General features: G+C 42.1%; 1 protein-coding gene across 6 annotated transcripts in view; it reads right to left on the bottom strand.

The window, feature by feature from the left end:
* Nucleotides 1-14,890, bottom strand: part of ehbp1 (EH domain binding protein 1) — a 163,230-nt gene that overhangs the window by 64,171 nt on the left and 84,169 nt on the right. For all 6 annotated transcript variants that reach the window (XM_085477106.1, XM_085477108.1, XM_085477110.1 and 3 more), the window contains 4 exons: nt 14,412-14,460; nt 4,819-5,631; nt 3,531-3,572; nt 2,289-2,435 (listed from right to left, as the gene is read on the bottom strand). In XM_085477106.1, the coding sequence (XP_085333232.1) occupies nt 2,289-2,435; nt 3,531-3,572; nt 4,819-5,631; nt 14,412-14,460 (1,051 nt within the window). The remainder of the gene's footprint in view (nt 1-2,288; nt 2,436-3,530; nt 3,573-4,818; nt 5,632-14,411; nt 14,461-14,890) is intronic.

Raw genomic sequence — 14,890 nt, 5'->3', positions numbered from 1 at the left:
TATTAAAAAAAGTGTAAACAATTCAATATCTCCCTCCCACCCCTCTTGCTTCCCTTCCTTTTTTTATGCAGAGGAGTGTGTGTGTGTGTATGTGTAAGTAAGTGTGTGTTTAGGGGTTATTAACCAATTGTCCTTGGAAATGAGTGAGGAAATAAGGAGGAGAGAGAGAAAGAGTGGAGGGGTGGGTTTGCCTACTTTAAGGAGCTAATCTAAGTGAAGTCCGCCATCTTGCCAGACAACAAGGGACAGAAGAGGACCTTTTTTTGTGGCTAAGGAAATATATCAGCACTGCAACAGCTTTGAAAAACTCTTTTAATTTGCTTTCTTCCACTGAAGACTTTTAACGGCTCCCAGTCCTTGGAAGGTCCTCGTTTATTTCCTCAGATTATGCCGAACTGGTTATTCCTGTGGCCGGCGCACAAACATGAACAAACACTGACAACACACACATACACACTTTAAAAACATCTAATTCAAGGGCATATTTCTCTTTAAGGACTCAGGGAGCAAACGCAGGGGGCATGCGGCTGCTGCCTTTTAGATATTTCATTACCAAAAGGTATTTATTTCATTTTACCCTCAAATCCCTTGTCGTCACAATTCTCACAAGACCATATTTTTTTCTTAACCCTCCCCCTTTCCTTTTCTCTGAAATATTTGGAAACATAACGGAGGATTTGACCACAGTGCTTTCCCAGGGTAACTCCTGGTTCATCAGTGTGCCCCCTCCTCCCAGTATATTATGTTCAGTGGAGCGTGCTCAGTTCAGAGCTGGCAATTTCACTCGCATCTTCTCTAGTCTAGTTTGCTTCGCTACAGCGATTTCTGGCCCCCTTCTTTTTTTCTTTTTCTTTTTTTACCATGAATGTACTTTTGCTGACAGGTGTTTGTGTACAACATTTACTCAGTGTTCAGGGTAAAGTGAGGGGGCAGCAAAATTGGTGGGGGATGTCATAAAAATTGTGCAGAGTCAAGATGACCAAAGAGAGAGTCTGAGTAGAGAGAGAGAGAGCACGAGAGAGAGGGGGAGACATGTTCATGGTGAGAGGAGAGAGCGAAGAAGTCCATCCATATTTGAGCTTTCCACACTGACATGTTCCACACACCAGAGTGTAAGTGAGTCTCAGCAGAAGTTAATAAGGAAAAGTCTTCTCTCCTTCTCAAAGCCTTTCCTTAAAGTGTTCACCAAAGTGGGCTGCCACAGGATGAGACAGTTTGGACAAGCTTTTCCAGCATGTTGGAAGCGCAGTGAGCAGCAAATAGAGAGACTGTGGAAGTGACATGAGGGCGCTGAATAAGTTGAGTAGGTGTGGGGTCACCCTATTAGCTTTCCCTGCACACTGACGTGATGCCATACAACAAAACTCATATTCAAGCAAGCTTTTACTCACTACACAGACCTCATCCTGACTCTCAGGGCCTTTCTTAGATACAATGTCCACATCTACAGTTATGTCCATATATATTTGGACACTGACACAAGTTTTTTTTTTTTTTTTTTTTTACCTGTTCACTTAAACATATTCCAGTAATGGTTACATAATGGTCATGGCCTAATGTGTAGATGGGCAGCTTTCTTAGGAGTTGTGCCGCTCAGTTTTTAATTGGAGTACTTTGACTCAAAGGTTATTTCATGTGCAAGTGACGAAACTCCTTCGTTATGTCATTATCAGTTAAGCAGAAAAAAAGTCTGGAGTTGATTTTGCGTGAGGTGCTTGCATTTGGAAGATTTTGCTCTCCATGCAGGAGAAACAGGCTATTCTTCAGCTGCGAAAACAGAAAAAAAAACATCTGAGAAACTGCTAAAATATTAGGAGTGACAGTTTGGTATGTCCTGAGAAAGAAATAAAGCACTGGTGAACTCAGCAACGCAAAAAGATCTGGACGTCCATGGAAAACAACAGTGGTGGATGATCACAGAATCATTTCCATGGTGAAGGGAAACCCTTCACAACAGCCAACCAAGTGAACAACACTCTCCAGGAAGAAGATTTATCGATATCCAAGTCTACCATAAAAAGAAGACTGCATGAAAGTAAATACAGAGGGTTCACTGCAAGGTGCAAGCCAGTCATACGCCTCAAGACCAGACAGTCCAGATTGGACTACAGTAAAAAAGAAACATTAAAAAAAACCCAGCACAGTTCTGGAAAAACATTCTTTGGGCAGATGAAACGAAGATCAAACTCTACCAGAATGATGGTAGAACAGAGACAATTTCATTCTTTTAAGTGGACAATACCAACACCTCCAATCCCACACAGACAAAAAGGAAGGCTTGGACTTACATCACAGACACCTGCAGCTCTGTTTGGTGCAGCTGCAGCTGAGTTGGAGATGTATTTGCTGCCGGCTTTCATCGCAGCATCTCTGCGGGCCTGCTCCAAGAGGAGTCTGGCTCTCTCCTTCAACTCCTCCTGACGAGAGAGGACCTTCTACACATGTGAAAAGAGAGAGGATACACTCAGAAAACTAAAGCTATTGTAACTGAGACTGGGAAGGGTTCATTGTAATCACATTGTGCCATAAATAAGGTAAGCTTTCTTCAGCCAGACCTCAATCACACAGACCTACAGACCGGTGACCCCCTGGCAACCTCCAGGGTTGATTGGTGAGTGATTGCTGGAGGTTGCAGGTTCCCCATAGTTGAAACTGGTTGCAAAGAGGGTGTTGCACTAAAAACCTTGTGATTTCTTTGGATGCTAGCAGATTGACGTGGTCAACTTTGATTTTCATGGAGGATGTTGACTTGTCTGCAAACTTGTCTCTACCACAGAGCGGTAGTGAAACTTTGTTGTGCATTACCACTAAAATAACAGGTTTCAAATGGGTCAACTTCAGCTTTTTACGTTTTAAAAGTCAGTGTCTTCCAGGCAAACCAGTGACAACTGTCATAAACCGCTAGTGACCAAACAAACTGCAAGGAGGTTTGAAGTGCGACAGCCTCCAGCAATCACTCGCCAACCAAATGTGGAGTAACCATTTTTTCTCTAGCAATTGGTGGTTGCCAATGCGGCATAAACATGCATGCCAGATAGAGGAAAAAATCCTGGAATGTTGTATAATAATATATAGCTTTTTTAAATCTAACTTCTTAATGATATAAAAATGAAATCATCTTTGGTATCCATACCTAGTATATCACCTGGGTAATAAGTCACAGACGATAAAAAGAGGTTGCATACTTTTCGCATCCACGAGTCCGCTAGGGTCTACCTGGGAAGCGCAAAGGTCCATGCTGATGCCAACCGGCCTGCTTAGTTTTTGTGACTGCCTGGACTTGTTCACTGAGAATTTATATCAAAATACACCACCTATGCATGGACCCAGGCAGTTGACTTTAAGCGGACTTTAAAGAAGTATAACAGGAATGACTACTCAGCCTTTGGATCTCCAACTGTCCGTGTTTTTGCCCTATTGCTCAAGACTGCGGCCACTTCCTATGTAAGGTAGCTTCTCCTTATAATTTACCACTTGCTAATCAAGGTCTGAAGTACTAAAACAATCCATTTCTTTTAAACCATACTCACCTTCTCAGCTGGGGGGCTCGACACAGGGGCAGGTCGTGGCTCCTAAAAAGAAAATAAATCATGACTGCAGTGGTCAAAGAGGCACTCCTAATTTTCAAAGCATTTCCCCAGAAGAATGAAACCAATAATGTTGTTTAGAATGGTGAGTGATGTGTTTATCTTCAGCCGCAAACTATCACACAAGCGGCTTTCACATTTCTTTACTGGACATGCAGCAAGTGGGGGATTAATTCAGCCCTATGCTTTTCTAATCCAGGAGCAGGTATGTTCCCTATGATATGCACCCTCTGAGGGGAACCTGGGCTCATAGCCCTGTCTGGGTCCATTTGTGTGGAGAGCATGACGGCTTTGGCAAATAAGCAAACCACACACTGAAGTCAGAATTTTATCTGCAAGGTAATTCTGGGTGTATTGTAAGCAGAGCTTTTACATTTAGCAATATTACCCCAAATCTGGCCTGGATACATCCTGCTAACTAGATAAAAGCAGATCAAAATGGGATGTCATGACTGTCATAGCCCCCCGCTTGCCCTGTGACCTTTCGACTTGTAAACAACAAGCAGTAATCTGGGGTTAACCAACGCAGACAGCAGTGCATTCAGTGTGATTGTGCACACACACGCACATACAGGTGTGTGTCACAGGGCGTGTGTGAGAGACGAGATGATGTGTGCTCGGTGCAAAGCATCGCCACGCCTGAGCAGTCACGGTGCGACTGCCATCAACTGCAGGGATGAGAAATATAATGAAAAATATAATGAAATGTCAAAGCAGGGGGTTCTCCCAGTGCCTTTCATAGTTGCCACGTGTTAAAGGCTCGGCCCAGACGCGTCTGGTTCTCGGCTACAAGACAGGTGACGACAACATCTAATGCAGAACGGGAGAGTTTCAGTACGGTCATCTCTGCAACCGCATCAACGAGGTCGGGATTTGAAGCTTAGCGAGCGTCAGAAGGGAATGAATGTTCACCGTATCCTCTGTCTTTGACTGATGTAGCTGTGAAAGTTTCAATCAAATTCAGGGTGCAAGGATAAAAATGAGAACAATTCATTTAGGGGGAAAAGCAGGAATCTGCACGCAAACGCTGTCAGAATCTTAATACCTGCATTAAGCAGTTAGAATTAGTCCAGATCATACAGACTGACCCAGAGGTGTTTTAAGGCACTGGACTCAAGATTAGACGTGTGTAATTTAGTTGATTACTTTCCAACGTCATATATTTACAATATTCAGGAAACACTACAGTGTGTTAATAAAGTATGAAATGTTAGGCTTCATGTGTATTTACCTGTTTGACTGGGGCATCTGTATGATTCACTGGAGAAGAGCTGGTATCTGATGCAGGCTCAGACTCTGAGTGACGCAGGCTTGCCCTCTTTTTCTTGATGAGGTCGGCATCCCTGTTGTAGGAGAAGCCCAGTTTCGGATGGGGTGGCGAGTGGGACAAAGTAGCTCCTCTCCTGGTAGGGGACGCTGGTTCGGGAGCTCCCTCTCCTCTCTGCTCTCCTGGTTCATCCTTGTTTTGCCTTTCCTTCTCCATCTCCACTCGCTGTGGTAACTCACTAAGGTCTAAAGTGTTTGCTTTCTGTAGATTTCCCCTCTCCTCAGAGCCTGACGCCATCACATAGGTTGAGTTTGTTGCTGTGGAAACTAATACTGTGCGCGGTGATGGGACAGGAAGCGAGGACTGTGACAGCGCTGGAGTCGACAAGCCGGCCGAAACTGCTCCTACCTCGGCCTTCAAACCTTGCTCCTTCACCTCTCCCTCAGTAGCTTCAGCTGTGTTAGATTCAGTGGTGGCACCGCTGGCAGAAACAGCAGCCTGAGAGTCAGCCTTGCGGGGCTGCACATCGTTCAGTTCAGCGTAGAACTTGTCCTGGTCTATTGATGCATTTGTATCAGTCTCAAAGTCACCCACTTTGTAGGTGCTGCGGTTGCTGTTGGCCTCTATCTGCACCACATTGAGCTCCTCGCCAGAGAAATGGGCCCGGATCTGATACAGGTAGGTCATTACTGTTAGTTTGTCAGGAATGGCCAGCAGCACCATATCGGATGGCTCCAGGAGACGAGAGATGCCGAGGCTGGCGAAGCCGTCATATGCCTATCGAAACAAGTACGAGAATAGACAGACTTTCAGAGTATTCTTCATCACAACGAGGGCAGAGAGGGATCAAAGGGTAAATAGCAAGACAGGAGAGGCATGCTTTCTTTTTTAGACATAGATTATATTTGGTGCATTGCATACATGACCTAAGTGTGTTCGCTCACGCATGTGTTTGTGCGTGAGCGACACTTTTGGCATGCCTGCTGACAGGCCACGTCAGGGATGGTTGTCCCCGATAAGGGACGTAGATACCCCAAGACAGAGAGCTTAATCCCGAAGTGTCTGTGAGTGTGTATGTGTGTGTCTTTATCGCTCCCCTGCATCAACATGCCCACGCTCTCCGTCACGCGTGTAATTGGTCTGATTAGAGTCTGATGAGAAAATACAGGTGTGATTATCAAGCGACACACGAAAAACCAATCCCCCATCACAAGATAGACTGAGACAGAGAGACACAGAGAGAAGGGATGAAAACCATTATCGCAGCCAATGACAGGTAAATAAATAGATTAACAGCACACAAACACACAGCCTCCATTCCTGCGCACACACAACCTCGTCATCCATCTCTCTCAGGTATCGCAGCTTGTATCTGGCCTGCTTGATAGTGTTGATCTAATTCCAACCTGTTGCTGCACCCGTTTGTTTCACTGCCTCTGTTGATCTGCTCAGTCTATCAACCCCCACGATTTCCACCAAACCCTCCTTGATGGTTGAAGAGCCTGCTTAACTATTTACAATTTTGAGTTCTTTCCTGCTTCTTCAGTCTCCAATTTCTTGTGAAACTAGCCTCTAGAGACATTTTTTCACTTTTATTCTGGACAATATCGTAAGAAGCAGGTCGGGATACGGTCCAAAGTTGGCTTTTCTCACATGTAGCACACAGCAGGAGATAGTCTGCTTCATACCCACTCTCACTAGTGTGGAAAAAATCCAGTGGGTTTTTCCCTGGATAAAAATGTGCACCTGCACTACTCTCACATGGGGCCTTTCTACTACTGAGCTGTTGGTTAACTCTTTACACCTTGAAAGCCTACTAGGAGAAAACCTCAAAGCTCTTTTCTGAATTGTGTGGTCTCTGTCATATTTTTGGCCTGGTTACTAAATCATACTGTATCAGTAGTTAGAGGTGCCTATGTAGTGACTATGCATGGAACAACTCAGAAATTGCTCTCAAGTCTGTCAAACCACGTCCTATATATACTGAGGTGTTTTTATAAGAGGGAAAAAGTGGATTCTAACCAAGCTGCAACCGCAGGGGCTAAAAATGAAGCCAGGACGGAAAAAAACTGATGTTTCTCTAATGACAACAGCAGGCTGGACCCAAAAGCCAGGTAGATGTGTTAAAATTCCTAATTTTAGTCACAGATATAAGCATGTTTACAGCCTGGTACAATGCAGTCTTTCTATAGCAAATTTCCCACTTTACAAAAACTGCAGATGAGGGGTTTTTTTTGTTTTATTTTATAACTTGCGTGTTTCAGTTGCATTAAGACCAAAAGTCTGAATTATCAGGGGCAAGACCAATTTCACAGACAGGTATGGTGACACAGGTGGACCTCACAGTGTCTTTGGTGTCTTCTACAGACAAGTTCGTCTAAAAAAGGTCACTTCTGGTTGTCAAAAATACAAAAAAATAAAAACAAAGGGATTAACTTGAGGCAATCACAAATCACTCATTGACATCACAGTGGCTACTTCCTTGATGCTCCTGTACAGCCGGTTTTCCTTTAAGAGATGTTAAAAGTACATGGTTTACGATGTAACTATGGCATGTATGCATGCTTTTGTAGAGTTCATATACCTGAGGCATTTCTCAATTTACAATCAATTGGTAGAAGGACTGTTTTTCCACTCTTACCTGTTTGTTTTATTTCTACTGATTTAAAAAACTAACCATGGGTAGAATAACTATACTCACACAGGAAAATGAGGTGCATGTGAGTGCATGTACACAAAAACAAAGCAGGAAAAAAAGAAGAGACGGCGGGAAAAAAAGAAAAAGGGAGAACAGAGAGGGGTTTGCCTTTGCTGCGAGCCCCCCCCCCCCGTCCCCCGTCCCTTTTCCCTGACAGGACTGTGAAAGAAAAAAGAGAAAAGAATATGACGAATAAGAGGGCCTGATTGGGTTTCTAACACGTATTCAGGGGAGCAAAGTGTGCTTGCATTGTTCCCCTCTTGCCCAGGGTAGGCTGTGAAAGAGAGCGACAACTTTGCTGCTCAATAGGTACAGAATGAAAGAATGAGAGAAAGGAAAGCGTGAGAGTGGGAGAAAGTGAGAGCTGCATGAGGAGGAGGTCGGGGGAGGCTCTCGAACTGGGTTTTGTTTCAGGGTCGATGTTAGTCTTGACATGCGCTACAGTCTTTTCGACCTTAGTGTCATGCTTTATTCTTCTTATATCTTCTCTTACAGTTTGAAAAGTATTGGTCGTATCGTACTGAGACAATGATGACTACTCAGCAAAGCCCTGTTGTTTTTAAGAGGATGGTGTTCAAAGGTGGTAGCCTGCAGTCTGTGACACAGTACAGCATCTCCAGTAAAGTAAAAAATTAAAGTGGCAATACAACAAAACTACCAAAACAGAGATGCCAGAAATAACAATGTACCTCTCTCTCACTTATTTCTTGCTGAAAATTACTTTTTAAAATAACTTTTAAAACGCATGTTTAGCTTTTAAATTTTAAAAACAGTAAATATAACCATAATCATGCATACTCATAGTGGGCTGAAACAGTTATAGGGAGTAAAAAAGATGGCTTGAGCCACTTTTATGTCACCCAGACAGGCTGCAAACGTAGCTGCGCCACTCCAGGGCTGGTTTTTAGCATGGCGGGGATTGAACTTGCGACCCCCACTCCAGAGGTGTGTATTTTTACCACTACACTATCCAGCTGCACAAATAAATAGTGCTACATCACAAGAATAGTTGCCTTAAGGTACTTTATATTGTAAGGTAAAGCAAATATCAAGTGCAACAGTGTGGCTCCATTTAGGAAGAACCACAGGTCTTAAAAAGAGCTGAGGAGATACGGCTGGCCCAGGAAATTTAATAAAATAATCTACTATCAAGCTTTAATGAGTCTTATTATAACTATATCATTATCTTTATTATTATTATTTTTTACTAATGAACGAAATCCCCTCCTATGGGCCTTTGGCACTTTTTAAAATTCTCCATTCTGTGTTTTGTACTGAGCCGAACAAAATCTACTGGATACAAATTTCGTGGCTGTTAAATTATATAAAGGCGATGTACATCACAAGTGAAACATGAAAAAATGGAAACAAAGAATGTAACATCACATTTGCAGAGGGATAATGAATTGAATATATTATATAGTTATTATAAAAATATATAGATGTTAATAATCACTGTATGTGTGATGACTGAGATTTACATAAATACACTATGCTTATTACAGTTAAGATTCTGCTATATAAATATAAACAAAATGCAATAAAACACTTTATATGATTCAACAAGTATGTATGAGAAGCTCCTAGGCCCTGCCACAAATACATGTGAATGCATACTAGTACTGCAACCCTAATAATATTAGTTGAGCAAACTTATGTTAAATCAGGCCACCCCCCAAAAAAAACATCCAACTCTGGATACACTTAGCTTGACAAAGCTAACTCCTCATTCAGAACAAGCTCAGTCACATGAGTAAATACAGGACATCAACCTCCATGTATGTACAAAAAACATGGTAGTTGCCTGATTGTATTGAATTTTTCCTCATTCTGTAACTGACTGCAACTTCTGCTAACTAAATGGTTTCTTAGAGTTTGAGGGTGTTGCACACTCATGACCACTTTTGATCACACAGGCCACCTGACAGGAGGTAACCTTTCTGAAAACACTCACAGTCTGACTTGGACTGATTAAAATCACTCTGATATTCTAAAATAAAAAATAATAAAGAAATCACAATAATACTGTATTGTGTCCTGTGATAACATATCATAGAACGCCTGGTGATTCCCACCACTAAGACCTGCTGATATACGTTCCCCCATATAGTTTAGCCAGTACAGTTGCTCCAACCCTTTGTTTATAACACTCACTATTGTGTGTACTACATGCAGCAGAGTAGCATACCAATGGAGTAGAAGGTGGTGTTGAATCAAGCTCCATCTTCATGGTGGGCTTTCATCGAGTTTGTGAAATCAACTTCAAGTGTAGAAGGGTTAAAATAATCTCTCTCATTCATTTTTTTAATGGCATTTAAATTATGTTGTTTGATATGCATCGTTGACTGACAATGGCGAGCTTATTTAAAAAAATGCAATCCCTCTTTTGCACAAGGTTTAACTAGATACAGCCAAACCCCGAGTACAACTGACCAACAGTACACCAGCTAAACTACTACAGAAAGCATCTAGGACCAAAAACCTTTTCCTTTACCTGTAAAGTGTATATATATATATATATATATAATCACACATTTTGGAGAATATCTAGTTTTCTCACTTTCCATCAACCTCCCGACAAAGCTCTGGGTCTGGACTAAATGTCACCACCGCCTGCCCCAGGCCGCTGCTCCCTGCTCCCCCTCCACTCCCTCTCATTGACTGACAGCTATCTATCGCTGTCAATCATCAGCACCTCCTTCCTTCAACCCAACCCCTCATGGTTGCGCTCAGGGCGATTTAGCCTGGTGCTTGGTGCTACACTATCAGATGGCATGACAAATTACTTCTCCTTGGCCTCATTACACACACACACACACACACACACACACACACACACACACACACACACACACACACACACACACACACACACACACACACACAAGCAAAAGGTCCAAACATATCGATGCTCCAAAGTCATAAAACATACAAAACCTCTACAAATTAACATGCAAACACATACCGTTTGATAACAGATCATTTCAAAGGCTGTGGATGTTCTGAATTATTCACTTTCTCCCCCTTTTTTTTCTACCAACCCCCAATATTGATTGCCCTTATCTGTCATAATTCAGCACAGTCTGAGCTCATTGCAATCACTTTTCACAGATAGACGGTGAGAGGAGGGGGCCATGTCTATCAACTGCCCATGAAAAGCAGAGATAGTCGTCGTTTCTCTACATTTCCATTCCCGCTCTCCATTCAATAAATTCTATACTTTCCAATAACTCATCAGGAATCAGCACTGAACAGGTTCTTCTCTTTTCATCAGTCTCTTTCACTCAGATCTGCAAACATTTATGATTTCCTCTTAAAAAGTCTCCTTTCTAAACACCCATTGTCATTTATTTTGTTGTTTTTCCTGCTTTGGGGTCCTTAATCTGCCACACTATGCTCTCTTCCACTGTATCTCATGTCATGTCAGCATTTTCTTTTTATGATGGTCAACTTTCTCTATTCAAACACCCTCAGGGTGCTATATGACACCACCCAGTGCAGTACTAATCTTTCTGCTCTCCTGAACCACCTGGCTTCCACATCCAATCAGTCACTTGCATTTACAGTTGTGCAGCAACGCTGGAGATGTGATACAACACCTTCCAGATACTGCATCTCATAGCATCTCTTCATGATAGGATTTTGAAGCTAAATTAATCTAGCAACCAAAATAAAGCAGCATGCAATGCCAATATTTGACTCAGCACAATCCAGGAGGAAGCAAACTTACCGGAGTATTTTCATTGACTGAAAAATTAAATTAAAAAAACTCCACCAACTTCACTGGCTGCTATCTTTGATATTTTAGTGCTTTGTTTTTCTGAGGGCCTTGCTCTCATTGTTCTGAAATGTGAATCTGCTGTCTGAAGCAGTTTCCTTCCATGAACATGAAGCCCTGAACCTTTCTCTGTGCATGTGAAAACACAAATGTTCTGCTCACTTGGATCAGACATTAAACTGCCAGATTCCCACCACAAAGTCTGAACAACATCTGTATGAATACACTGTGCTGATGACACAGTAAAGTAGGTCAGGTGAATTCGCAGCTAGCAGCCGGTCACCCCATGTCCTCCTTCCTGTCTTCCTCCATTCCAGGCAGCACCTCAACCAGAGTACTTCTACAAATGATGAAGCTAACAGAAGATCTTTCTGATCAGAGTCTTGTGATATTTTCTCTGTACATGGAGCTAAAGGTAAGTGAAAATGAAAGGAACAGTGCACATTTTGTTGAAATGTTAGGCTAAAAGACAAGAAACAAAATATGTAAATATGATCACCGCCCTTTAAGCTATGCATGACATTTAGGAGCGATGGGGTCAAATCTCTCGATGAAATGTTCACTGGTGCTCGGTACTAGTTTGGACTGCCTCAACGCTTTTGACGACCGCCCTGTGGTCTAACGATGAGTTTTGACACCTCAGTATATCTCCATGAAAAGGTGTTTTGACGACCATTGGAAGAGTTTCTGGGATTTTCCAAAGGTTGCTCCACAGGCAAAGACTACCCTCACTTAATTTCTGATGCAAACAGTCATTTCTGTTCTATAAGCAGGCATGAAATATGACAAAAACGATTCAGTTCAAAAAAGAGCTTCAAGGTTTACTCCTAGTAAGCTTTCAAGGGATAAAGATTTAATTCTTCATAGCATAAATTCAGCAAGGTGTTAGAACATTATATTAAATGGCCATTCAGAAATGATATCATCCATTCTATTACTTTAGCCAATATCGTGAGTCTAACCCCTTATAACACTCTCAGCATTGTGTGAAACAATGACAGCTAAAAATACATACATTATAGACCCAGGTTTTTGAGAGCTACATGAGAACTAACAGGAAGTGGTAGGTAATATCTACCTGTATCTCCATTATTGCCAAATATACATGAGCACCAGGTGTAGATCTCCACAGAGAAGCTGGTCGGAGTACGCCGGCTACAGTGCTGCAGCTATTCACCAGCTATCACCTTCTACGGCATATTCCTATATTACTTATATCTAGCCAATTTCTTCAGGGCTACTTGAGCACCTGGAGGGGGGTGAGGGGCAGTTAGCAGATATGGGATTGGGTCTCTACCTCTCCCTCCACTGTGGTTATTGTCAACAGGCTAGCATTCATGCCTAACAGGGCCACCAGAGGTTATCGCTCAGCCAGAGAGTGTATGAGAAGAGGAAATCAAGCTGCAGGAACCCGACGCATATCGTTCCGTGTAGCCCTCGGGGCCGAAAAGGGGACCGCTGGTGTGCCGTGTGAATACAGGTGCGTGCAGCGTGTGTGTAGTAAGTGCGGGAAAAATACAGCAGTGTGCGAAGAAGTAAATGTGGAGGCGAAGAGCCAGCGGGCAAAAAAAATGTAGATCTGTGTGGAAGGAAACCTTTAACAGTCAATGTGCAGACATGAAGACATAGGGCAACAATGAAAAATAGGTGTGTACATCTGCTTTATGTGTGGGTCAAAATTTGTTAGAAGAGGAGAGGAATGAAACTCTTCTTTTCACACATACATTTTGCAGTTTTGCTTCTGTACAAAATAACATGGGATGGAAATCAGACAATCAAGATGGGATTAAAGTGCGACTTTGAGCTTTAATTCAGGGAGTTTTATAATATACATAAATTTACAACTGTTTAAGAGTGACAACCATATTTATACACAATCCCCCATATTCAGAGGTTCAAAATTAATGGGATAATTGACATTGACGATGACAATTTCATGGCCAGGTGAGACCTGCTCACTTGTTATTTGAAGACAAATGAAGCAGGCTGTTGATTCAAAGTGCTGAATTTGAATTGTGAAGGTTTTCACTGTAACTTTTATTTAATTGTCAATATGAGATCCTAAGATATATTATTGTAAGTGAGCAACCATTAGCCTGTAAAACCCAAATAACCCTCAGACAGACAGCAAAAACTTTACAAGTGGACAAATCAAAAATCGTTTGCATTATTAAAAAGATTGAATGCACCGACCAGCTCAGCATCAACAAAAGGCCTGAAAGACCACAGCAGACTAAACTAAAGAAAAACTAACAGTGTACAGAGCTATGCTCACTGCTCAGATTCAGCCAAATGCTGCAAAACTGACCAGGTAGCGCTTCACCACGCAAATGGATAATAACTCAAAGCATACTGCAAAAGCAATGGGATAGAAATGGGATAGTCTTCAATAACTGACTCAGTCATCTGATTTAAAACCCAAGAGAGCATGCTTTTCGATTGCTTTTCGATTATTAAGTAAAAACCTGAATGCAGAAATACCCACAAACACGTACCTACAGGCAGCTGCAGTAAAGATCTGGGGGAGCAACTTGAGGGAGTAAACACAACATTCGCTGATGTCCATAGTGCTACACCCCGGTTTTACATTTCAGGCAGACATTGTTTTGTTTTTTTTCATCCAAGTATTTTAAAAAGTCTTTACATGTAATTGTTAATTTGTCCCATTAATTTTGAACCACTGAAAACAAAAATGTATGGCTGACACCAAATCCCTGTTTATACCATTTAAAGCCACTGCTCTAAGCAACACAAGACAAATGTTCTCTTATTAAAAACACACAAGTTGCTAAAGTAGTTTAGTAAGCTCCCAGCATGCTGCTGATCTGAACACACTTTCTCATCTCTGCCAGGTGACTAAGTCACACACACATCACAGCAGGGGGGGAATATCTTATGAAAACTGTCATTTGTGTGTGCACATGCATTTGACTGTCTTCCTATGTGTGTCTACCAATCCCGTTCAAACCACATAAACACAATATCCATGGATTAATGGCAGATCTCTAAATAAGGCCAAATGGAGATGTGGATGGGAGGGAGCTAAGTGGTGTGAAGGGCCCAGCGGTGGCTGCCTCTTACCTTTTTGTTGTTTTCTTTAATATCCTGAGGATTGAGCGACTTGTAGTCTCTGAAAGAACAGTGGGGAGGGTTGGAGAGGAGGTGAGCAGAGAAAGAGAGAGAAAAAAAATGGTAGACAGAGAGACATAGCGGAGAAAAAGGTGTGTTTAAATATGCGTCACATGTAATGGTATTAGAACTGTAACATGCAATTTCATAGCAGTGCAATCAACAGAACTAATAGAGTGGAAAATATGTAAAAATAACACACCGGAGAGGAAAGGCACACAAGCACAAACACACACACGTGTACACAAAATTATCTTCATGTGTGCCTCCTTGATGGGACTGCAGGTTTTCCATATAATGTTCTTTTGAGTGTCTCACACACACACACACACACACACACACACACACACAATATACTTCAAAGAATTATAATCGCACACACAAGAACAACACGATTAGTGTCGGAAGCAAACATACAACAGTTTTTGACT

Source organism: Copadichromis virginalis, linkage group LG13 (genome assembly GCF_057382275.1).
Source record: "Copadichromis virginalis isolate Kocher_CV1m ecotype Utaka linkage group LG13, C_Virginalis_male_GT1.1, whole genome shotgun sequence".
Lineage (NCBI taxonomy): Eukaryota > Metazoa > Chordata > Actinopteri > Cichliformes > Cichlidae > Copadichromis > Copadichromis virginalis.
Note: the sequence above shows the minus strand (reverse complement) of the source record. Positions and strands in the feature narration are given on the sequence as shown.